General features: G+C 37.4%; 1 protein-coding gene across 6 annotated transcripts in view; it reads left to right on the top strand.

Annotated features, from left to right (window-relative positions):
- The first annotated feature begins 1361 nt into the window (after nt 1-1361).
- Nucleotides 1362-22770, top strand: part of myom1b (myomesin 1b) — a 29526-nt gene continuing 8117 nt past the window's right edge. The window contains exons 1-29 of one of the 6 annotated variants that reach the window (XM_047817680.1): nt 1362-1524; nt 2051-2260; nt 4740-4874; nt 5203-5377; nt 6455-6612; nt 7120-7212; nt 7941-8029; nt 8237-8281; nt 8437-8460; nt 10335-10493; nt 10702-10863; nt 12899-13040; nt 13318-13514; nt 13872-13925; nt 14030-14154; nt 14282-14465; nt 14819-14993; nt 15085-15206; nt 16541-16558; nt 19217-19413; nt 19509-19635; nt 19821-20005; nt 20606-20720; nt 20949-21105; nt 21314-21420; nt 21873-21917; nt 22134-22270; nt 22441-22585; nt 22702-22761. In XM_047817680.1, coding sequence (XP_047673636.1) covers nt 2121-2260; nt 4740-4874; nt 5203-5377; nt 6455-6612; nt 7120-7212; nt 7941-8029; nt 8237-8281; nt 8437-8460; nt 10335-10493; nt 10702-10863; nt 12899-13040; nt 13318-13514; nt 13872-13925; nt 14030-14154; nt 14282-14465; nt 14819-14993; nt 15085-15206; nt 16541-16558; nt 19217-19413; nt 19509-19635; nt 19821-20005; nt 20606-20720; nt 20949-21105; nt 21314-21420; nt 21873-21917; nt 22134-22270; nt 22441-22585; nt 22702-22761 — 3472 coding nt within the window. In that variant the 5' untranslated portion in view covers nt 1362-1524; nt 2051-2120. The remainder of the gene's footprint in view (nt 1525-2050; nt 2261-4739; nt 4875-5202; nt 5378-6454; nt 6613-7119; nt 7213-7940; nt 8030-8236; nt 8282-8436; nt 8461-10334; nt 10494-10701; nt 10864-12898; nt 13041-13317; nt 13515-13871; nt 13926-14029; nt 14155-14281; nt 14466-14818; nt 14994-15084; nt 15207-16540; nt 16559-19216; nt 19414-19508; nt 19636-19820; nt 20006-20605; nt 20721-20948; nt 21106-21313; nt 21421-21872; nt 21918-22133; nt 22271-22440; nt 22586-22701; nt 22762-22770) is intronic. The other 5 variants (XM_047817790.1, XM_047817752.1, XM_047817736.1 and 2 more) reach the window with 5 other exon arrangements.

Below are 22770 nucleotides of genomic sequence, written 5' to 3'. Positions count from 1 at the left end.
GTAAATATGAGCACTATTTTGTCCACGGAAACACTGGACTTTTGTCCAGTGATAACCCAGAGATAGAAATGGCAGACATTTTCATCCTCATCTGTCAGTTCAGCTCTGTCAGTTCCTCAAGTTTACTCTCAACACTCAAGTTTATTATTTGATATGGTACCCTATTGGTTAAGGTGTTTTACTACCAATTGGAAGGCTGTGAATTTGAATCCCACATCCACAGTGCTGCCACTGCTGGGCCGCTAATAAAGGCCCTTAATCCTCAAATGCTCAGCTGTATAAAATGTAAGTTGTTCTGGTTTCTTCCGAATGCCATAAATGTTAATGTCTCAGTTAGGGATGTAAGTGATATTGTTCTTTTTTTGTTGTTACTATGAATGTTTCTGAAAGGTTTTTCTAAAAACAAAAAATAAAAACATTATCTGTGCACTATTCCTTTGTAGTATCCCTATTATATTCATATCCCAGAGAAACAAGGCATGGTCAAAAGCTACAAGAAGTCCTGGGCCCTGAGAGCAATTGAGGAAAACATTTGCATTTTAGAACTGTTTTGGAAATGATTTCATAATTTGTCAATTCTTCATAACATTTCATTAGTAAATCCTTTTATATTTAGAGGCCTTACAACTTTGCAAAAGCTTGGCATGACATTCAGATGGCTTACAGTTAAGCTATGTTTTATATTGGTGACAGAGGAGATAATAAGTGGTGAAGGATTTTTCACAATTATAGTTTATAAACAAGACAATTTAGGTGACTTTACTTCAAGCTAAATAATAAAAAAAATGTACACAGTATGAAAATGTTCATGGGACTTATAATGCTGTCCAAGAAAAACACAATGAAATAGACTTGACAGCAAACCCAACCCCCAAACGCCACCTTCCCCCCCAAACACACACACTTTTACATGGCATCTTTGGTACGTAACAGAGGTAACAATAGCATGTCTATTGTTAGTGTGGAACAAAGCTCTGTTGGCCAGTATAGCTTACTAGTTTCTGGTAAGTTTCTAGTTATGGTAATAAAAAGTTACTGTATTGGAAAAAAAAGCATCTGAAGAAATAATTGTGTGACAGGTATGACAGGGGAGGTAGTGACAGACTTGTTATTGGTGTGTAGGACAGAATGATTCCATCGGATTTCATTGAGGGGCTGAAAATTTGTCAGATTAATCCCATCCATCAGTTTATAAATACCACTAATGATTTTAATGGACCTCACTAAGTGATTCCACATCATTACCTTATCAACATATACCTTAGCACCCTATCTGTATGACTGGGATAACTGAGCTAGAGCTATATTTAACGCCTCCCTAGCCATAAAAGGTCTCGCACGGGGCTGAGGCATGTCAGCCCGCCTCGGTATTATTTTGGTTGTTGGAGATTGCTTCTTCACTGCACAGTACTTTGCGTGAATTTTGAGCTTTGTTGATCCTCCCTCGGAACCGGAGCCTTGTTTGTACCTCCTGTGCTTTTGTGCTACCTGACTTGATTTCCAGCCCACAGATCTTTGGTTAAGGTAAGAATGATTCAGTGTATGTGTTGCCTTTATAATAGTAAGTGTTATTGCAGTGTTAATGGTTAAAATTATTGTTGTGTCAGATGCTCAGAGAATTAAATTACATTTATTATGATGCATGATTTTGCCTAAAATGTCCTTTGGATTTTGCTGGTGCATCATGATCCTTTTGCATGTGCTTCCTGAACTTTAAACATTTATACCGAACGTTTGGATTCACAGGCTCTTTGGATTGTAAAATGAGTAGAAAGCTAAATTCTGATTTAATTCTGATTTATCCCTCAGTCCCAACTACAAATCTGAGTAGTGTCACCTTACACGTTGGAGAATATCATAAATTCATTTGTAATTATAACATTTTCATAGACATTTCAAAAACACAACAATGTTCTAAATAAAATATTTAAGGCAGTGTACCATAGCGAACAACAAATAAGAACTTGACGATATGAGGCTCCTTACTAAATAAAAAACTAAAAAACTCTCCCTATTCAGATATAATTGAACTCACTTAACTTGTGTGTAGAAACATTTAAGCCTTCAGTGTAAGAGAACGTCAGAGCAGAAACTAGGCACTGAACTAGAAGGAGAAGGCGATGTCTGGATCGATCCCATTCTACCAGAAGCAGCACCGTCACTATGATCGTGCCTACCGTAGCCGGGAGGCGGAGTCTACGATCAGCCAATATCAGCAGAGTTCCAGCACTTACTCCGCCCACAGAACCAACACAAAAGGGTAAGATCAAGGAGAGAAATCCACCAACATAATCTTGTCCCATCCTTAAACTCTTGTTTAACATCTCCTTGGTCCAGTTTAATCGCTGATTAATGCCAGTAATTCATTTTAGCTCATCATTCTTTGCTTCCTTGCATTTCCCTGCATTTCCCACTAAATATATATTTAAATCTATCTGAAACCAAGCAACTTGTCTGTGAATCCTGCATGCTTTATTTGTTCAATTTCCGTTTTGCCTTTGGTGGTAATTGCTGACACCACAAGAATGTTTGTCTGCAAATTTATTCCAGATCCATGTTCAGGTCTGAGTTTGGGAATCTTTGTAGGTTCAGTTGTCATGTTTGTGGTGTCACAGTTTAGGATTAAGCTTGATTTTATAGTGTGGTCTACCTGTTGGGAGATTTTTATGATATCCAAACACTGCATTTGTTTTGACTGAGTAAGGTTTGAGTATTGACATGAGTATTTGGTTTGAGGACTTTTGTTTTTAATTGTTTGCACATATAAAATTGCATTGGATTGTAATTTGTTATTTGGTTGTATTTTTAATAAATTGTACATTTGGGATTCATGGATGTTTTGTTTATTGAAATTTAGAACTTGTTTAGCAATCGCTCGAGTAGGTACTTTGATTTCACTTTCTTTCTTTGGCTTTTGCGAAAAATGTAATGGTGAATACTGACGACCCTGGTCTTGATTTTGGTTTTGATTTGTAACTGGTTTGAGTACGCAATGTGACACATGCATAAAATTCTGTTCTCAAGACAAATAAAATAAATCAGCTTAAAGCTCATCTAAAGTGATTATCTATTCCTTGTCTATAAGAGAGCTAGTAAATGAATGCTTGTTATGAAACAAAAGAACGCTGATGCAGTGATGCAAAAAACAGATAGGAGAAGCGCCATTTGTGTTGCTGGAAGCAAAGACAATTTGTTTTCACAAACCGATAAGTCAGTTAACATTACTTCAATATTTATCAGGATATCTTAATAATACTGGACATTTGTAAAAGATATGAGTAGACGCTCTTCAGTCACTTGTAATGTCAAACATCTAACTGCAAGAAAGTTTATGGAACTTACTATATTTTAGGCATTTGTCCTATTGACTTATTATGCAGTTATTGAGTGTAAACAGTATTGAGTGTGAGTAATTACAGTAAAACAAATAGTATGATATATAGTTATGAATGTGGGGAATTTAACTCTGGCTCTGCTTACAGGTCCTGGATGTTTAAGAGGTTAACTGAATTCATAGAAACATGTGTAAAGTGTAGCGTTGTAGCACAGTGCTCAAGGTTCTGTGCTCAGTAACTAAAATGCTGTGATTTCAAAGGCTAGTCTTGGTCTGGAGCCAGTGTTGGGTTCTTAAGGAATTGTACTATACAGTGTGCAATGGTTTTACACATAATCTATGGATTCAACTGTTCATCTGTTCAAAGTAAGGCTCAGAATTCTCAAAATAACCACCTGAGAATTTTAATGGCAATAAGCAGGTCTGGAAATTTATCATATTCCAAAGTGCAATTTATGCACATTATGCACAAAAAAGTGTGAATCCATCAAGGACATAATTCTTTAATTCAGCAAAAGTGAGAAATGTTGCTGAATATTAAACTAGATATGCACTTGAAATCTCTCAATTATTTATGTACATTTTAAACTGTTTTGTGGAGCCATAAACAAGCTAAGTGGTAAGTAATATGGCAAAGTAAATGTCATACCTTTAGAAACAATAGTTTTTTTAGTCTTAAGTACAAGAAAGTACAAGTATTTTTTTGCCTTCATTTGGGCCATTCAAAGATATTCAGCTACTGCACAGCTTAATAAAACAATCAACAAATTTAAAAAAATCATTTTTTAACTAGTATGTAGTTAAAGACCAGATGACATGAAGATCTTCATACATAAAACCCTTCCAGACATAGATACGCTATTACATGGCCATGTCCAGACACTTTTGGTCTGAGCAGATAGTCTTACTCTCACTTGTTCTCTGCAACTCCCTCTTTATAGTCTGTAAATACACCTGCCTCATATGCCAAGGTCACAGTATGCACTTAGACAGCCACTCTGTGTAGTTTGTGGAACTTTTCTTGAGCTGCCTTCTCTCAAATGTGCTAGCTGGTTTGTGTATTCAAATGTACGGTATAATATAATGACTCTAAATCAGTTGGAATATCAATACTAGAGTGTAAAATATTTTAAAATACATATATTTTTTTAACACTGATATTTTTCTATTCCAATGCTCTGGTTGACCATCTTGGGTCGGATTTTGCTTTCTTTAAGAGATCGTATATATTACTTTTAGGCAACAGTACTAAAGGGAACTAAAAGTTTTTTCCCCTCCCTCACCCATCTAATTGCTAATTCTACGTTTCTTTCTATCCAACATTCCATATATATATTCCCTCACTATGTTCTTATATATGTCAGACATTTCCTAATATATGATATTTTTGCTGTGGGCATTTTAGCATCAGAGATACCACCTTTGCCTCTCTGGATGAGACAGGGGTGAGTCCTAAGACAAAGAGAGCCAAGCCCACCTACCTGGCTGTGGACAGAGAAAACCAGATTATAGGCTATGTGGTGCCCATCTTCAGGGGAAGGTATGAGCCAGGACTCATGAGAGTGTAAATACTCATAATAATAGGCAAAACAACTAGGCTTTTATTAGACTTCAAGGGTAATCAATCTGTTGATACTGGGTTTCCAGGCACAGATATGATATTAACAGTGCATTTGGGAATGCTGTCATCCTTTTTAACTTCAAACTTAATTTAAAAAGGTGTAAAAGGTTTTTCCAAATGCAAATGTGTTATGTATATATAGTATATATAGTATATAAATATATAGAGTATTTTTTGCTTCTGTCATGATACTGACACCCCAATCCACACCTACTGTACTCCTCCACCCTCACCTTCTCCACCCAAGTCAGGAGTTTGCAAGTGGTCTGTCAGACACTGAAGAGGCTCAGGCTAAACAGACTGCTGGTTACCTGGCACGCAGGGACCTCTTCTCCAGTGGGGTGGAGATGGAACGCATGGAACACAAGTCTCGCAGAACCGTCATGAGGGAGTCTGCAGAACGCATTTCCCTCACCAAGAGGGTCAGTGCAGTTCAGGAGCGTGTTAATCATCCTTAATTTTAGATCTGTAATACATTCTTTAATAACTAAGTCTGATATACATAGAAACGAACATAACAATAATTGTGACATAAACAGTAATAGATTGATAACTAATAAAATATTTGGATATTGATTGATTGATTCTATGTAGTTAATGCATACATGTGAATAGGTGACTAGTGGGTGGGAGCTTTGCACCCATGTAGCTGATTCATTATTTTTCCGCTGCAGAATCACTCATTTTGATTTGAGTTTAACTACATGAAACAGTGTCAGTGGTATACAGCTTTTATTATACAGTATGTTGTTTCATGCACTCAGATATGCATTTGAATTTTATAAGCATTAATCTCTCTAAAATTAATGTGCATAAATGAATCTATGCTGTATGTGATGATAATTCGTACGCCTCATTGCAAAAAGTATATATGAAACGAACTGTTAATCGTTTTAGCTGAAGGTGCATCGCTGCATTAGAACCTTCAGCTGTCTCCACTCACTGAACACATTAAAGCTCAGCCTGTGACAAGATCATCATGAGAGAGATAGAGAGAGAGAGAGAGAGAGAGAGAGAGAGAGAGAGAGAGAGAGAGAGAGAGAGAGAGAGAGAGAGAGAGAGAGATCATAACTGCATTGAACTAAGCAGAGTCAATAATCCACGACACCCTTGTGCCAGATGCCTGAGGTTTCTTACACTGCAGCAGTGTATTGATGTCTCTGGCATGTGTGCTAATGTTATGAATGATGTTGTAAAATAAGGGAAGCCCAAATGAGAATCAGGTTTCGTATAATGATGAAAGCTGCAGCATCCACATGAAAGCAAAGCCTAGTCAACCGTACTGCAGATATACAATAAACAAGCATGATGATTGTCTGTCAAAGTTTTTGTGCTGTTTACATGTTTGTGGAATGTTACCATGTGAATATGAATGGTGCATGTGGAATAGCACCGAGAGTAAGAGTATAAGGAGCATGGTAGAAATGTTGGCATTTAAAAACAAAACAAAACTCTGTTTTAGCTGTATATGAAGCCTGTGTGTTACCACATGCCTGCAGATCCATGACAACGAAGAGTACCACAAGCGCCTGAACGAGGATAACCTGATGCATACACCGGAGTTTGTGATCAAGCCTCGCTCACACACTGTGTGGGAAAAACAATGTGTGAGGCTGCACTGCACGGTTACAGGATGGCCTGAGCCCCGGATTGTGTGGTGAGCACACACACACAAACACACACACACACACACACAATAAGACACACACACACACACACACACACACACACACACACACACACACACACACACACACACACACACACACACACACACACACACACACACACAAACCATCAGCAGCATTGTATTACTGGCATACAGGTAAAAGTTTATGTAGCTTATTTTGTAAGTTTTATATTTACAATATTTATTTTAGTTTAGATATTCATGCTAACTAAAAATATTGTAAATTAATATATTTGCTAAAAACATCTAAGATTATAGCAAGATTATTTCAAACAATTTTTAACTGGAATGAAAACATATTTAAAAATACTACCAAAATGTGACTTAATTCAAGGTATTTCAACATAGCTTCAGCATGATTTTGTTCTAATTTCTTATTTTTAAGTATTTTTTAAGTAATATAATTTTCAGTGCTTCTGTTTCTCAAGATTCTTCTAAATCTCTTTTATCTTTCATGCCACCCTTATCAATCAGGTACAAGAACAATGTTAGCATTGACCCAATGGCTCATCCAGGAAAGTACAAATTAGTGAGCAGCTACAATGTTCACTCTCTGGAAATTAACAGGTACTCACACTCATAAAGCCTTGCACTCACACACACACACACACACACACACACACACACACACACACACACACACACACACACACACACACACACACACACACACACACACACACACACACACACACACACACACACACCTGTTAGTTTCAGTCATTATATTATATCCAAACATCATCTAGGACCTACATGAAACCTCTCTCAGCATGAAACTTGAGCAAATGGATGAAAAAATCAGCTCAGAGTCCTTCATAGTTCATAGTTCATGCAAATGCCGACACGTGATCCAAACTTTCCTCTGTCAGTTTGCCATAACCTAAGGGACACCTAAATAAAGCCATGCATCATTGACATTCCTTCCCCCTTAGCCTTGGTATCTCTTTGTCTCACGTACAGTACAAGTCTACACACTCGTACACACAGTCAATAAATAAAAAAGGAATAATAAGGATAGAACTGTACTTTGATTATATTCAGCCTTCATACTCTCACATTCTAGATAAACCGGAGCCATAGTTCATGGGCTACATGATAGTTTACTGGTAATTTATCTGGCCCTGGTGTGGTGATATCACTGCTTGAGGTCTATTTTTGACCTTGAACATTAGTTTTGGAACTTTGTAGAGATACATGGCAGGCATGCAACATCCTCGATGATTTACAGTGCATTAATTCATGTGTGCTTGCTAGCGGTCCATGTGATGGTACTGTCTGTTCTGTCATTGTAGATGTGACTTTGATGACACTGCCCAGTATCGTGTGTCTGCCATGAACAGCAAGGGGGAGCTTTCAGCTTTTGCCTCTGTCGTGGTTAAAAGTATGTCAAAAATGATCTTCTTATTTAATAAATGTAGCTATGTTAAACATTTCCTGAGATAAATGTATAAATGAATGCAAAACTCAATCAACTCAATTTTAAAAACATGACTTTGAAAATCATTTATTTCATTCTCATGTACAGCATTTTATATAAAAAGTATTTTGGAAAATATTTAAGATTTCTTCTAATTGGTTTGATATTTAGGATTCAAAGGTGACGTTGATGAGTCTCTCCCAACTCCCAAAATCTGTAAGTTTCCAGTGTTTGAGTGCTATTTTTGTCTAAACTTAATACAGCTTGTTTTAAAGATGTGGTGCATTATACAAAGGAGAAGTACAGCAGTCAGACAAAGGCTAATGTTACTAATGCTAACAGTTGTTTTGTTTCCCATGTACTGGGCACAGATAAGAGATGGTCCGGCTCTGAAGGTAACCGGGTTAAAGGTTTTTGTGTTCTGTTCTTTAAGCATTGCATGTCCTCACCGGTCAATATTGCATGGTCACTAGGTCTCAAACTAAGGTTTGGAGTTGGCGTAAATTAGATGCTGAGAGTTTTGGTTCTGTGTCTACAGAAATATTGATGTTTTTCAGAACTAGTTCTTTTCCAAAGAAAACTCTATAGTGTTCTTCAGCATACAGATTAAACTCAAGACTGGGAGTAGTATGCCTAAACAGTGATTTCACAATAGAGAGGCATTTTCCATGAAGCCAAGCTGCTATCAGATGATAGTATAGCTTTCAGTATGAAGACCTGAACAAGCAGCAGTGCCTGTGCATTACAGATGCTATCGTGCAGCTCTGCTCATTCTACACAATCAGAAATAACCCATAACCTACATTATAAACTTGTCTCATCATGCTAACTATATAAAATATCTAACTATATGGTTGAAGGACAAACCATTGCTCCACTTTTATCCCATTTTGTGCTGCTCAGGACCAGATCACAGAATGAATGTAGTAGCTTTCCCCGAGGCTCGGCACATCTCCACAGCTGACACATGCTAACCAGCTAACACTAGCTAGCTAGATAAAATGCAGTGTAGAGAGAAAAAGTAAAAATACTAGTTTCTGAATCTGTGGTCTCATGGTATTTTCTTATTTAATTAGTGTATTCTGTTTTCCATTATGTAACAAAAATCTACAATATGTTTATTAATATCTGCAGACAGCATTTTTATCTCCTTGATATCAGAAATTCTCCTCCTACATCCTCCATTTTCTACGATATATGTCATACAACATACACACTCAGGTCTTCATCAGTGAACGTTAAAAGACTTTGGCAGGAATTAGTGTTAAATCTACAATGACCTCAGAAATACACTGAACTATAAGCTGCTCAGGACTTCTTGTTTGCACAATTCCACTTGACTACAAACTGTTGTAGAAAAGACGTTATTTACATTTACATTATTTTCTGTTCAATGTCACCCAAATTACGATGGGTTCCCTTTTGAGTCTGGGTGCTCTCATATCATCTCAGACAGTTTTTGCTTGCTACTGTTGCCTTATTCTTGCTCATTAGGGATTTAATTTAAAAATTCTATATTTTTAAATTTCTGTAAAGCTGAATTGAGACAATGTCCATTATGCCATACAAATAAAATAGAGTAAAATTGAATTGAATAGAATATGACTGATATCTTCAGAAAGCATGGAATTTTAGAAAGGGCAGCCTTTGCTGTGCTTATTAAATATTAAAATACCCTCATGTAATATTGAGTGAGAAGGAAACTGGAGAACCAAAAGGAAACCCATGCAGATACAAGGAAAAGATGTAGCCATAAAGTAATCCAAGCTTAGAACAGACCCAGGTACCATTAATCTGCAAGGCAGCAATGTTTCTTGCTGTGTAAAGCATGCAGCCCAGAACTAGGGTTAATAAAATAAATGTAATGCATTTTTCACAGTTTCTTAGTTATTCGGAACAGCTGTTGTGTAGCTAATTTTATCAAACGATTAAATTCTTTAAAATTACAGTAAATTATACACAGAATACACTGATTAAATATAGCGATATCTATTTAAATTCATTTGAGGGCAATAAAGACTGAATTCATGTAAAAATCTTCAATGTAACTTTTACTTCCTGTCAATACTAATGTTTATGCTATTATGCTAACTATTATTGTGCAAAATTTAACATAATTTACATGTCACTTTTGCTTTGCACAGGTAACATTCACCAAGTCTGATGTGGAGCACTCTCTCACCTATCAGTGTTCTATTCTGTGGATCTCAGTATATTGCTCATCTAGAGATCAACCTACACTAAGTTCTTATTTATTTGTGTGTTTTAGTGCCCTGCCTGGAGTATGGAGTGACTTTTGAAACACATATTGTAGAGAAGTTTGGTGTGTCTTTTGGACGTGAGGGTGAGACGATGAGTCTGGGCTGCTCTGTTATCATTTACCCATCACTGCAACGCTTCCAGCCTGAGATTGAATGGTACAGAGATGGTGAGAAAACAAACTGTCAATGAACAAAAAATGATCACTTTCCATTTTAGAATTAAAAATTAAATTAATGTTTTAATCTATTTCATTGATTACTTAAACATTTGAGTGTGTGTGTGTTTGTGTGTGTGTGTGTGTGTGTGTGTGTGTGTGTGTGTGTGTGTGTGTGTGTGTGTGTGTGTGTGTGTGTGTGTGTGTGTGTGTTTGTTAGATAAGTTGCTGGTGACATCTAAGTGGGTTCAGATGCACTGGAGTGGAGAAAGAGCTACTCTTACACTCACACACCTGAATAAAGAAGACGAGGGGCTTTACACTCTTCGTGTCATCACAAAGTCAGGCTATGAGACACACTCAGCCTACGTCTTTGTCCGAGGTAACGTTTGTCCTAATACAAGAGGAGAGGAATAATTAACATTCAACAAAACACTTTTCCATATATAGTAAATCAGCCAATACATGTTTGGTGTCTGTTGTTGTGATCTTTAGCTTTACCCTAGAGCAGTGAATAATTAAGATCAAGTTACAAGTATGGTACTGCTGAGAATGTTCTCTATGGTTCCAGTGTAGATAGTAGTGAGGATAGATTCCTCAGAAATTGAGACACAATTGGGCTTTTGTGGCTAGGTAAATGGTATTGGGAGTTCAGGCGAGTTAAAATCCAATCCAATAGTGATCACCACAATCTTCAATCACCTCAGAAGTCAAAATGTTTTGTGAGCAATTATGCCACAATCTTCTGAACCCAAGCATTTCACAGCATTGAGTCATCAACATATTTATATAACATGAACTAAACTGTCCAGTCAGTTGTCAAGTGTGAACAGTAGTGGTCTAAGTACACATACACAACCTTGAAGTGGGCCATTGTGCAGTGTGACTAGAAGATGTTGCTAATCTTGGTTGACTGAAATCTGAGGTTAGGAGGTCCAGGATACATTTACAGCAAATGCTCATAACCAGCAGATCAAATCTGGTGGAAAGAATGTGTTGAATTCTGTGCTAAAGACTACGAACACATACATTTCCTTTTTGTCTAGATGGGTAAAGGCCAATTTTAGGTGGTAATATCCATAAACATGTTAACCATATATATTGTCTACATCCAATATCCATAGTTTGAGTGCTAATACATCTATAGTTGGTCCACTGAGGTGTGAACACTGGTGTATGTGTGTTGGGTTTCATACTAGCCTTTTGCTGCAAGATATGATGTCTATGGGTGAATAGTCATTGAAAAACTATATAGCTATATTTCACACTGTGATGTTGGTGGTCTTGAAGGATGCAAGAAATACAGCTCAGAAAAATTAACAATTCCCAATGTAGACACAATCTGAGTAGAGAGGATGGATGGCTTACCTTGGCTTTTAGACTTTTGACATGTACGGCATATTTTAAGGTTGTACAGTAGAGTGTGTGCTTTAGACAGTATTACAGCTGTGTATATAGTACAGTGTGGACTTTATACATGTTCAGTGCTAATAACGTTGTGTTTTTGTATGAGATTTGTCTTCTATGTCAATGTCATAATGTAATCTATCTGCTCTCATTGGACATGTCAAATTTAGATCATGCAACAATAACAGTGCCCCTTCCCAACACACACACACACACACACACACACACACACACACACACACACACACACACACACACACACACACACACACACACACACACACACACACACACAAACACACACACACAATGACTCATGTAGCTGTGGAAAAATTGATGGCAGGCCCTTTGTTGTCTCCCATTTAGCACCATGACCTCATATTAGTCTATAATCTGAAATTAAAAGCAGATTTGGCCTGTCCTTCATTTCTGATTCTGTAGGTATCAAAGTTTTGGTTCTGTTCTTAAGCCCATACCATTAAACATAAAGATAAACATGTGTATAACATGATTCGTGTACAATCTGGGCTTTAAATAATTATAAAGCAAGGAATTAAAGATTGTGTGGAGTGATAGACCTTGTGTTTATGAGTGTGGGCTTGAGCCTCTCTTAGGTCTCAGGTTTCGTTCTAATTTTATACCTATCTGCCGAAAGTGTGCAACAGCTCAAGTTAAGTAGAAATCAGAAGCTCAGAGAGGAATGTCTTTTGGATATTTTCTTAATCCTACAGTACAAGGATTTCAGTACCACAAAATACAGTACAATGTGGTATTCAATTATGTCTCCAACAACAATTTAAAAGGGAAAATCACATTGACACACAGGAAAATCACCAGTGTTATGTCAACATATATATGGTGATAATTCATCTTAGAAACTTAAATCAAAATTGAGGCTAGCAAATTTAGAAAATATGATATAGCAAAATATGAGTTGACATGAATTTTGGATGATCTGAATGAATTTATGAAAAATTGATAATTGACCTGTGTGACTTTTCGTGTTATAGACAGTGATGCAGAGGTTGCAGGGGCTCCTGGTGCTCCTCTGGATGTGTTTTGTCAAGAAGCTAATAAAGATTATGTCATTGTTACATGGAAACAGCCTGCTGTGGATGGAAGTAGCGCCGTACTGGGCTATTTTGTAGACAGGTATGTGTGTATAAATCTTTAAAAAAAAAAAAGAAATTGATGAATATACATTAAATAAATACATTAGCTTTATATAAATTTTCTCTATCATAAATCTTTATGGAGACACAAAACAAGTATTGTGATAACCTCTAAACTTATAGAGCCATTATTGTCATTCTATCCATATACTTGTATATGTATACTGTAGGATGAAATAGCACTCTCAAAGACCTTGATTAACATTATAGAAAAACAGCTTCCCTTCTTTAACTGTCTATTGTTTTGGATTCACAAGGTGTGAAGTTGGCACATCTCACTGGATTCAATGCAATGATACTCCAGTCAAGTTCGCCCGTTTTCCAGTTACTGGTCTTGTTGAAGGCCGCAGCTATATTTTCCGTGTGCGTGCAGTGAATAAGTGCGGCATGAGTCATCCTTCTCGGGTGTCAGAACCCGTGGCGGCCATGGACCCTGCTGACCGTGCTCGCAAAGGTGAGGATATACTAGCATGTACCACCCAGAGCTGACCTTCTTTACTATAAATTTAATGGAACAGTAAACAGTAAACAATAAACCACAGTGTGGCATGCTGGTGATAATATCAATGATGTTCATGAAACAGAGTTTCACAGAAAAGCTTTAATTTGTTAAAATATTCATGATGCATAAAATTTAAATATCAGTATTAAAAAAAAAACAAAAAAAGGCAAGACATATTTTAATTTCTCTCTCTCTCTCTCTCTCTCTCTCTCTCTCTCTCTCTCTCTCTCTCTCTCTCTCTCTCTCTCTCTCTCTCTCTCTCTCTCTCTCTCTCTCACACACACACACACACACATGTTCTGCTTGAAGGAGCCTCTGCACCTTGGACTGGCCAGATCATTGTTACTGAGGAAGAGCCTGTAGGTAAGCGGAACCTTGTAATGTGCACTTTGTAAAGACATTTAAGAGGACAAAACAGTGATTAGTGGAGTTTGAGTGACATGTCTTGACTTTTCTGCTTCTTTTAGAGGGTGTCGTTCCTTGCAAACCTTGTGATCTCACAGTTATTGAGGCCACCAAAAACTATGTGGTGCTGAGTTGGAAGCCTCCAGGCGACAAGGGATATGAGGGTGTCATGTACTACGTTGAGAAGGTCCAAAATCCATACAACTGTATACTCCCACTTAAAATGCACTGCAGTATATAAACTTTGGTTGTATATTTTATTTTAGATATCTTACTAGCAAGAAGCTAAAAGTGTAAATGTTTGCATTTTATAGTGTGTGTCCGGCACAGACAGTTGGCAACGTGTGAACACAGAGCTTCCAGTAAAGTCTCCACGTTTTGCTCTGTTTGACCTGTCTGAGGGGAAATCTTACTGCTTCCGTGTCCGTTGCTGCAACTCTGCTGGCGTCGGTGAACCTTCAGACCCCACAGAGCCCACTCAAGTGGGAGATAAACTGGGTATGGATTCATAAATGGAAGGATGGGTGGATGGCTGGCTGGATGGATGGTTGGATGGATATCAAGCATTGAACAAAGATGCAAGACTAGACTTAACATTTTTGCATTTCACCAAAATGCCTTCAGATACTCTGTTCATTCAAAATTGTTGGTAATCTTAAGTTCTAAGAAATTATAGTGAAAATTGAATTGTAACATTACAATTCAATACAGTGAGTTTATTTTCTATTATTATTATTATTATTATTATTATTATTATTGTTGTTGTTGTTGTTGTTGTTGTTGTTATATTAAATATAAGCTTTAATATAGTAAATATTAGTTTTAATAATTCCATGTCCTCCACTCTTCAGATATTCCATCTGCCCCGGGCCGTGTAGTCCCCACCCGAAACACAGACACATCTGTTGTGGTTTCATGGGAGGCATCACGGCACGCTAAAGAGCTGGTGGGCTACTACATTGAGACCAGCATTGCTGGACGCAATGCTTGGGAGCCCTGCAATAATAAGCCTGTGAAAGCCACTAGGTAAACCTTCCATATTTACAGACATGCACACTCAGATATGTGTATTACACACAGGATTTTGATACACGAATGCCTTCCCTTTTATCCATAGATTTGTGTGTCATGGCTTGACAACAGGTGAAAAGTATGTTTTCCGTGTGAGAGCAGTTAATGCTGCCGGAATCAGTGAGTTCTCACAGGAGTCAGAGGCTATTGAAGTAAAAGCTGCTATTGGTGAGTCAGCCTCGACTACAGTTAAGCTAGAAAAATGTTTCACATTTTTATACTCCTTACAACAAGGATTATATTGTATTATCTAAGATTGAAAGTCTTCTTGTTTTGTGGAGATCAATACGATACCAAAACTTTCCAATAAATTTGCTTGTGCTCATCTTTTCATAAACATGTTTTCAGCTCTGTACACTCAGCAAATCTGTTCCTTTTATGCTCCACACCATTGTTCCACTCTTTAACTTCTCACGTTTTCAACTGCACTCTGAAGCCACCCCACATACCCTGCAGCTCTGCCCTTGATTCTCCCAGAAGTGGAGGTTAGGACTTGTAGATTTCCTCTAGATTGGGTCCTAAGTGACCCAACATAGTGGTGACTACAAAACCAGTTCATCCGCACTCACACACACCCTCTTTTCAACCTTTCCGCTCTTTAGCACACACATCCATTTGCTCCACTATGGCACATCTCTTCCTCTCTTCCTTTACCCATAATGCTCCTTTAGCTATGTCTGGCTTTGTGCTGAAGTGCATGATCAGTGTACTCTTGTGAAACACACATGGCAACATGATTATGATTTCTGTCTATGTTTTCTTTTTTTTTCTATGGCAATCAATAGTTCTAAGTCTAAATACAGATTTTGAACATATTCATAATATCATAACAAAGTCTTAGCTATCTCACAAAACATGTATGTTCATTTCCAAAAAAAAATATATCTATTATTATTCTTATTAACTTACATTTGATTTTTTGAAGTAAAATGTACGTATTTCAATTAAGTTTCTCAAAAGAAATCATTCAGTTTTGTTGCCAAACAACTGTGCTTTTTCATCAAGGATGGCACAAAGCATCATACTTACCTGTACAAACTCAATTCCTTTTGCTGCACTTTTCTTTGTCAGTATCTCTGCCTATCTAGTATCATTCATAATCTTTACTCATTCTCTATTTCTTTCACTTTCCTTTTTTTCATTAACTGCTTTCTGCTATTCTCTTCTGGCTTGTCCACTTTCAGATGTCACTCTTCAGCCATCTTGTCTTCATTTTTTCTTCACAAATGAAGACTTCTTGTTGTTTTGTCTTTCTTTAGATTAACTCTTTTTGTAGAAACTGATTATGTTCATTGAGCTTTTTTAATAGTGTTGTGTTTCCAGTAATTTTGACAAGAATATGCTGTGCATGTATACTGAAATTTAAAAGAATAATAAAAACAAGTAAACACTACATATGAACCTGCATGCAGAACTACTGTTTGTATAAAGCTTGATTTCTGTGACTTCTACTGAGATCACTTTTTATTTTGTCTCTTGCTGTTCCTGGCTAAACACTTTAGGGGGCGGTATTCCTCATGGTGTGTTTCTGGAGTCAGGGGGTAACACAGTTGGACTAACCCAGCACAGGCCAGGGAAGGAGGGCGGGCATGTGCCCCCTGGCTCCCCTGCTACCACAAAGCTAACTTCCCTAGCTAGTTTTAGCAAGAGGACTAATAGTGCAGACCCTCTGGGTCCTCCAAGTGCACTAAGTAAAGGCAAAGGGGGAAAGAGATGCGGTGTAACCTGGGCTCCTGAACCCAGCTGTGAGTTTTATACTCAATCTGACACTAATGAGGACCCCAAAATGGCCAGTGAAACTGGCACCAGTTCGGACATCAAAGTGCCCAAAGAATCTTGTAGTAATTTAAAGAACAAAATAGGCTCTAAACATGACACAAATTCAATAACTAAATTAGGACCCGAACCTGGCATCAATTTAGACATTACAATGGGCACTGCACTTGGAAACAATACAGACACCAATTCGAATGCTAACACAAACACTTCAAGGCCCATGGCTGAGCAGGTTCCCAGTCACTCTGATGATAAAGTAATGCAACACATAACCAGACCGGCAAGTGAAGTACAGGAAAAATGTAAGTCCTCAGTAGACTCTTCTTCGGAGCAAGAGAGAGAAAAAGAAAATGGAAATGGGCGCAGAGGTTCAGGTGAGGAGATGAAGTGAAAATGAACTTCTACTCAGTACTGTCTCTGTGGAAGGCCACATGTCTTCAGAGCTGAAATATTTTCCTTTGTTCTTCTTGTGTTATTCCTTCACACCAACATAAAACATATTGTGTGTATGTCTGTGTGTGTGTGTGTGTGTGTGTGTGTGTGTGTGTGTGTGTGTGTGTGTGTGTGTGTGTGTGTGTGTGTATATATTTCACAATTCACATTATTTACACAATATTACACATACACAATTCACATAAAATATTGGAATACAATTATATACATTTATCCTATAATACACACCAAGCCTAGTTAATATTTCACTTAATATTACTTGGCAATATACACCAATCAGTCATAAAATTAAAACCACCTGCCTAATATTGTGTAGGTCCCCCTAGAGGCATGAACAGCACAAGATCACTGAAGGGGTGATGTGGTACCTGGAACCAAGACATAAACAACAGGTCCTTTAAGCCCTGTAAGTTTTGAGGTGTGGCTTCTATGGATTAGAACTGTTTGTCCTGCACATCCCACAGATGCCCGATCAGACTGTGATCTGTGACTTAGTATGGTAGGGTGCATAATCCTGTTTAAATAGGACACTGCCATTAGGGATTACCAATGCAATGAAAGTCTGCAACAAAGTTCAGGTAGGTGGTACATGTCCCAGCAGAGCACTGCCCAGTGCATCACACTGCACAACCACTGCTCTTCCCCAAGTAAGCGTTACACATGCACCCAGCCATCCAATAAGGCAAAAAAAAACCCCCAAAAAACCCCCAAAAACATGATTGATCAGAAAAGATTACATGACTCCATTGTTCACATCTGATGCTCTTGTGGCTATTGTAGGCACTTTCAGCAGTGGAAAGGGGTCAGACTGGGCACTCTGACCAGTTTACATAGCTCCATACAAAGCAAGTTGTGATGCACTTTTGTACAGTAAGGTTCTGGCATTAAAAAGCTTTAACTTTTTCAGCAGTTTGTGCTACAGAAGCTCTTCTGTCACATTGGGCTAGACAGGTTAGCCTTCATTCTCTATGTGCATCATTGAACCTTGGGTTTTCATGAACCTGCCACTGGTTATCCTTCGTTGGACCACATTTGGTAGGTACTAATTTCTGTATGCCAGGTACAAGACCTGTTATTTTGGAGTTGTTCTGACCCAGTCGTCTAGCCATCACAATTTGACCCTTGTGAGATTCTTGCCCATCAATGTTGTTCACTTCACCTGTAAGTGGTTTTAATATTATGTCTGTCATTAACTGCCAAGTTTTAATAAGTTAAGTACTGTTTGATAAAATTTTCCACACTTCATCATTGAGATAAAACACTTCAAAATACTGTTTTTAATTGTTACTATATGGATTGGTCCTTTTTTCCTCACAGCATTAAGTCAACAAGTTATAAGGCATATTGTTATGGAGCTTATAATTAAATATTTTCCAAAGGTAAGTTTGACTGTGTAGTTTTGTTGTAGTTAGTATTTTTATTTTAAAACCCTTGATTACAACACCTTTCTTTGCATGTTTAGAGTCTTTTTCTTGCCACTTCCAGCTCTCAGTGCACTGGCCACCCTTACACTACTTAATGAAAAAGGGTCCTGGTGTTTTTTGTTTGTTTGTTTGTTTGTTGTTTGTTGGTTTTTTAAATACCACTTATTTTACTGTACTATTTTATGTAAGGCCAACAAATCATTGATATGATTTAACTGCGACATTGACTGCTTTTTAGAATATGTACCATTATACAGTATGTTGGTTGATTTGCCAAATTTGACCATAGGACTTAGAATAAAGAATAAGTTTCGAAAAAGAATAAAATCTTTATTATTGTACCAAAATTAGTAACATATGCTAAAACTATCAAAACCTCGACATCTTCGACAGTATATGACTGACAAAATTCCTTCCTCAAGAGAATCTTAAGTGTCTCTGATTAGACTAAGTTGTCAGTTTTTTTTTTATTATTGAATCTTGACTGTTCTATCAAACCCTAACTGAAGTCTGTCATTAACCCAGCCTCCCCTGCTCCACCATTTGGCATTTCCGTGTTGGAGAGTGTAAGGGATTCTATGGTACTAGCCTGGAAACAGCCAACATTTATTGGTGGTGCTGATATCATTGGATATTTTGTGGATTACCGTGAGGTCATTGGTGGTGTACATGGAAAATGGCATGAGGCTAACATTAAAGCAGTCAGTGAGAGAGCCTACAGGGTATGTATACTGATGTTCTTTTAAATTAAAGACCAAAAATGAAAAGACTATAATTGAATCCTAATTCTCTCTTTAATTCTCTATTTTCTCCACAGGTCTCTGATTTGAAGGAAAACATGCTCTACCAGTTCCAGGTTCGTGCTGCAAACATGGCTGGTGTTGGCTTGCCATCTCTGCCTAGCCAGACCTTTAAATGTGAAGAGTGGACCATTGCTGTACCAGGTGTGTGTGTGTGTGTGTGTGTGTGTGTGTGTGTGTGTGTGTGTGTGTGTGTGTGTGTGTGTGTGTGTGTGTGTGTGTGTGTGTGTGTGTGTGTGTGTGTGAGGCAGATTTTAATACTATGGTTTAATAATCACTCATTTTCCTGTACTGGAGTGTTTTATATTTATAAATCTACTTGTGCTTAGGTCCCCCACATGACCTCCAAGTGCTGGAAGTACGTAAGGATTCTTTGGTGTTGCTCTGGAAACCACCAGTGTATGTAGGTCGTGATGAGGTCAATGGCTATTACATTGACATCAAGGAGGCTGATGCAGATTTTGAGAAATGGCGGGGAGTCAACGAGAAAGCTACAAGCAAAACATACATGAAGGTCTGTGCTAGCCTTCAAACTGACCGTAGGGGCATTGCTCTCAAACTTATTTACATCAAGATGATTTAAAAATGACATCAACTAGACAGCATATGAATTGTAAAATTCAGCAATTTCATCCACAGCAATGTTAAACAGACCGATGACATATGGATGACTTTAAAACATACTGCCACCATTGTGACTGGTGTTATGGTCTTGTCTTTAATATTGACATTTAAAAGTATTTAATAATCTAAAAAATGCACTTATTCAGTAGGTTTGAATCCTACATGAGAGTTTTAAAATAAATTCAAACACTATTTTCAATAGGAAATCCAGTTAATGTTATTATTCAATGAATAGTACATAAATATGCAATTTTATTGACTATTAATGAGAAAATGTGCCCAGTTTTGCTAGTTTAGCTATGCTAGTGCCGTGTGTCAGGATAGTGAATATAGTGAAATAATATATTCCCCTGAGGCTTGTTTAAATGTAACATTTTACGTTATTAACATACAAAACAAGAGGAGATGTTGAGTTATTCTCACTGCCCCATAGTTTGGAAACTCTGTGTATAAGAACAAGTTGACTGATGGTTTCACTTCGTGTTTCCAGATCAAGGACCTGAAAGAGGGAGTATCATATGTGTTTCGTGTACGGGCTCAGAACAAAGCTGGTGTGGGCAAAGCATCTGAAGAAACAGAACCAGTGTTGGCTGAGACTAAACCAGGTACTGTACAAAAAAATCTTTCTTTAGGGCCTCAGTGAACATGTGCTCAGATGCTAGCACAAACAAACATGATTATGTTATATGAAACATTGAAAACACTATGCAACAAAACAAAACCAATAAGTTAAATGTTGTCACTACCTTACTTTTAAGGAAACCCTGAAAAAAACTGAAGACCCAACATGCAAAGCATTAGATCAAACACAAAGGTTGCTTTCTCATTTTTAGGTACCATGGAGTTGCTTGTGGATGTTGATGACGAAGGTGTGATTTCAATGAACTTTGAATGTCAGAATCTCACTGCTGAATCCAAGTTCATCTGGTCCAAGAATTATGAAGAAATGAAAGACACTAACCGTTTGACCATGGAGACCAAGGGCAACAAGTAAGTGTGTGCAGGTACTTCAGTCACCTTTTAGGCTAAAATATTGATATATTATTATATAAGTATTCATTTTTCTTTGGCATTGGGCTTAAATGCATTAGCTTTTAAGTATTTCAAGAAATTTGCTCAGACATTTGAACGGCCACAATCATACCTATATGTCAGTATTATTAAAAAAAAAAGTAATCTTTTAATCTGACTTCTGCAGGTCCAAAGCCATCTTTAACAGTCCTTCCGAGGAAGATCTGGGTATTTACTCCTGTGCTGTTACACACACTGATGGAGCCTCCGCAAGCTACACCCTGACTGAGGAGGGTATGTTAACCTGTTGTGCAATCTTTAAACCTATAATCTCATGTTTAGAATAAACTAATTATATGTGTATCCAATTTGCCTCGTATCTATTCAACCACGAGACAGAAATTGCTTTATGTTTGTTTTTATGTCACACAACAGCACTGTAAAGTTTTATATGTTCATGTCAAGAGTGTATGTAAAACATTCTTACGGTCAGACTATTTGCAGAAGAGATTTCACTCTAACAAATAGCACATCTGGAAACAATGAATAATTTGAGCACGTATCACTGTGCAAAAGGTATTACTTTGTCAATTGTGCAAATGAAGATTTCAGCATGTCTTTGCTCATTAATTATATTTGAGGGTCATTTTAATTGCAGAGAATAATATTTTGACCTATAATAATAATATTCCTTTCATTGTTATGAGGTTGAGCTGTGACTGAACTGTGTTCATGTGCTATGACAGGCCTGAAGGAGCTGCTGAAGATCAGCCATGACCACAAATTCCCCAGTGAGTACTGAACATCATTCTGCTTTCATAACTGCCAATTTTTCAGATCATGTTTTACATTAGATTTATGTCCTTTGTGTATAACATGTATGTCTGGTTGATTCACAATGAGATCAGATGCATAATGATCTCCATTATCTAACTTGTTGAATCAAACATGGTCTATCAAACTCTGCTTTCTCATCTGTGTACCTTCTCTTTCCATTTTCTCTGTAGTTATCCCTCTGAAATCAGAGTTAGCTGTGCAGTTGTTAGAGAAGGGTAGGGTTCGCTTTTGGCTGCAGGCTGAGAAGATTTCTGCTAATGGCAAAGTTGAATACGTATTCAATGACAACTTGATCTCTCAGGGAGAGGTGAGCAGATATTTATGCACACACAATTTGATTCACTGGAGATTGTTTTCTCATAAACAGGACATCAGACTTATCTGATTTATTTGGTTGAGGTAATCAGGTTGCTTTTTAACTCAGTGCTATAAAAGTTATTTTGTTTGTATTCCAGAGTGTCTAATTGTCTGTTTCAGAAATATAAGATGAACTTTGATAAGAATACTGGAATTATTGAGATGTTTATGGAGTCACTGGGGAAAGAGGATGAAGGAACCTACACTTTCCAACTGCAGGATGGCAAAGCCACCAACCAGTCCAGCCTGGTGTTGATAGGAAATGGTACACACTCTCTCGGCCCATATTACACACACAAACTTCACAGCTTTACCAAATAAAGCTAATAAATTGGAATTAATAATTTCTCTCTTTTTTTTTTTTTTTTTTTTTTTTTGCAGTTTTCAAACAATTGCAGAAAGAATCTGAGTTCCAGAGGAAAGAATGGCACAGAAAACAAGGTAAGCATT

Source organism: Tachysurus fulvidraco, chromosome 1 (assembly GCF_022655615.1).
Source record: "Tachysurus fulvidraco isolate hzauxx_2018 chromosome 1, HZAU_PFXX_2.0, whole genome shotgun sequence".
In the NCBI taxonomy this organism is placed as follows: Eukaryota; Metazoa; Chordata; class Actinopteri; order Siluriformes; family Bagridae; genus Tachysurus; species Tachysurus fulvidraco.
This window is presented reverse-complemented; position numbering and strand designations above follow the sequence as displayed.